The following is a 3,367-nucleotide window of genomic DNA, read 5'->3' as shown; positions in this document are numbered from 1 at the left end:
AAACGTTTATGACGTAGGTAGAGTAAACAATCTATGACGAATTTAGTCCCGCCCATAAACCTTACAAACTCATTCACTTGGTTTCGTCAGCTTTAAACCCTACCTGTCAAAAGATCAAAGAATGGCTAATAAGATTTGGAATTGTCCCCGTGGTTGCAAACTGCATTTGCCTTGCGGCTTGCAACCTTGTATATCGGGAGAGAAAAACCGTGGTAGTACTTACTACTCCTTGAACAGGTAAGAAATCGATTTCAGATTACGTAATTACTTCCAGTCTGATTTTTATTTTGAAAAAAAAATATAACTATTGCAATACCTTTTGAATTGTGAACATTTCCATTGAGTACCCATTATGTAGTGAAGAGAGAAAGCAATAGAGAGAGAGAGAGAGAGAGAGGTGTAAAAGGATTGTTCAGTCTTTATAGAATTATTATTGTTCTGAGAAGATTTTTGGGAAAGCTAAATACAACCAGTAATGTATTCAAGTTATCAGTACAGCAATGGACCATCTGATTTAAGATTTGTTGTTTTCCATAATCAATGTATAATTGCTTTAATATATATATATATATATATATATATATATATATATATATATATATATATATATATATATATATATATATATATATATATATATATATATATATAATTATATATATTCTTTTGTGTCCTTTAAGGCCTTATGACCGCGTTGGACAAGTTTTGGGCATGACTGCAGGGGCAGTAAGGGCCAAAGTCAGCCTCCATACCTCCAGTTCATGTCATTCACCATCGTCAGTAACACCAGTTTCATCAGCACCATCCGCCTTTGATAACTTTACTGTTGGTGCGATTCGTCGCTTTATCCACAGAAAGTTTGATGAGAAGGAGTATTTTACGGTTGGCTCTCTAACAATGGACCTTAAAACAGCTGGCATTATCTCAGAAAGGACATCACCGAGTTCAGTAATCCGCCACCTGCATTCTCTGGGATTCAAGTATAAAACTACACAACGGAAAATGTATGTGAGGAAGGAGTCTCTGGATATAATTTGCCGCCGAATTAATGCTCTACGGGATCTACGACGCCTCAGGGAGGACGGAAGGAAGGTGGTGTACGTTGATGAAACTTGGTTCACCACTAGAATGACCCATAGCAGGGAATGGGCAGACACCACGCAGGATATCACCGGTCCCTCTTACAGCCGTCAGGTCCCTCCAGGAGAAGGTGAACGATTTGTGGTGGTAGCTGCTGGCACCAATGAAGGCTTCATTGAAGGCTCGTATCTGTGCTACCCCGCTAAGTCCAATCAAGGAGATTATCATGGCGAAATGAATGCCAAATTGTTCGAACAGTGGCTTACGACACAGCTTCTACCGTCCCTCCCGGAGCCATCGGTTCTTGTGCTAGATAATGCACCATATCACAGCACACTAACCGAGGAGAGTCGATGCCCTACGTCAGCAAACAGAAAGGCGGATCTCGTAAGGTAATTACAATAAATCACAATATATATATATATATATATATATATATATATATATATATATATATATATATATATATATATATATATATATATATATATATATATATATATATATATATATATATATATATATATATATATATAGACATCATGAAATACGTATACACACGCATTAAAGTTAATGACTTGACTGGAAATTTCATATGATTCAATATTCTATTAACTGTGTGAAGTCAGTAAATTATTCTTGATGGAAACAATATCAAATCATAGTTTAATGATACAGTAATAACGGTATGTAAATTAGCATTCTATGGTCTATTTCCACTCTAATAATGATTAATTAACTTTTCTCGACAGGTGGCTGGAGCAGCGTAGGATATCGTTCCCACCTTTGGCCACAAAATCTGAGCTGTTGCTCGTTTGCCAAAGAATCGTCCGGAAAGGAGATATGTGGTGGATAACATCATCCGGGAGTGGGGCCACGAAGTTGTGCGCTTGGCACCCGCTCACCCAGAGCTCAACGCCATTGAACAGGTGTGGGGTCATATGAAGAGGCAAGTGCGTTCATCGCTCCGTCGATTTACGCGGTCTGACTTGCAGGCCAGGTTGGAGGAGGCAAGGCTTTCTGCTACCCGGAAGTGTGGGCAGGAGCAGTTAGACAATCACGTCATTTTGAGGAGGAGTACTGGGGTGGACAACATCCGGGAGACTTACGTGGATCAGTCATCATTAATTTAGTCAGTGATGATGAGGATGATGATGATCTTTCCTTGATAGTGATGATGATTGTGATTTGTAAATAGATTATGAATAGTTTTTGGTGTTTCATTTGTACATTTAAAGGGGAATTACAAATACACAGAGTAAAAGTAAAATACATTTCATTTGAAATATTTTAAGATATACCCACACCAATAGTAACAATGATAGAGGAAAAAGGAACGATGGCAACCTCTTGTTCCCCCCTCAGAGTCATCGCTGATTTCCTCAGGTCAGCTACGTTTCCTACGATAATCGGTAATTATATATGCTTGAGGGTGACTGGAACTGGCATGTCTACCCATTGTCATGCCCTGTCACCCATGAATTAAGGATAAGTAAAATGAAATAAGATAAAAAGGCTAAAAGAAAAATTTAAAATGAAAAAACGAAATGAATAACGAAACTCTAAATACCAAAAAATAAAACAAAACATTCGCTTTCACGTTCTTTCTCAGGTTTGTGCCATATAGTACTGTTTCATAAGGGTAATAATGCTCGGCTCCATCGCCAATAGAAATGATGATTTTATTACAATAAAGTAAAACATAGTTACATATAGATAATAAATCAATATGTGATGTCCAAGGCTATAACGGTATGAACTTTCATTTATTTGCCTGGATGAGAACTGCTGAAAACTTACAAAACTTACGACATTTCAGTCACTGCTTCTTTGACAGGACTCCTTCCCCTGAATGCATGAGTTTGTTCCCTCATTTGCAATACTGCATATTTAACTTGGAAAATTACTTTATACATTTCTCAAATGAAAACCCGGAATTCTGGGGAGGCCAGGACCCATTACACAATAAAGAAACATTTGCAAAGTCTTTATGAATAGCTGAAAGATTCTGATGTGGGCAGGGCATCTATGCTGCCGTGGAAATACAGCAATAGTGGTAGTAATAGTAGCAGAATGTATAATTTTGGCCTTCAGGTTTATTTATTTGATCATTGGTGATCATTTAGCATCTTTTGCAACTACGTGAGAAATGTATTTTCATCGTCAGTAATTCAATTCTTAAACTTCATGAGATAATTCAGTATTATCCTGAATTATGACGTAGCTTAGAGGGTGGAGCCATTTGTAACGTCACAGGTAAACGTCATTACTGTCTTCTAAGCCATGA

At 37.4% G+C, this 3,367-nt stretch overlaps 1 protein-coding gene across 1 annotated transcript in view; it reads left to right on the top strand.

The window, feature by feature from the left end:
- The first annotated feature begins 711 nt into the window (after nucleotides 1–711).
- LOC136844090 (uncharacterized) overlaps nucleotides 712–3,367 on the top strand; it is a 3,347-nt gene continuing 691 nt past the window's right edge. Inside the window, exons 1-2 of the mRNA XM_067113103.1 lie at nucleotides 712–1,472; nucleotides 1,833–2,009. Of these exons, the coding sequence (XP_066969204.1) occupies nucleotides 712–1,472; nucleotides 1,833–2,009 (938 nt within the window). The remainder of the gene's footprint in view (nucleotides 1,473–1,832; nucleotides 2,010–3,367) is intronic.

The sequence above is a fragment of the Macrobrachium rosenbergii genome, chromosome 12, assembly GCF_040412425.1.
Source record: "Macrobrachium rosenbergii isolate ZJJX-2024 chromosome 12, ASM4041242v1, whole genome shotgun sequence".
Lineage (NCBI taxonomy): Eukaryota > Metazoa > Arthropoda > Malacostraca > Decapoda > Palaemonidae > Macrobrachium > Macrobrachium rosenbergii.
The sequence above is the reverse complement of the archived record's forward strand: the minus strand, read 5'-3'. Positions and strand labels throughout refer to the sequence as shown.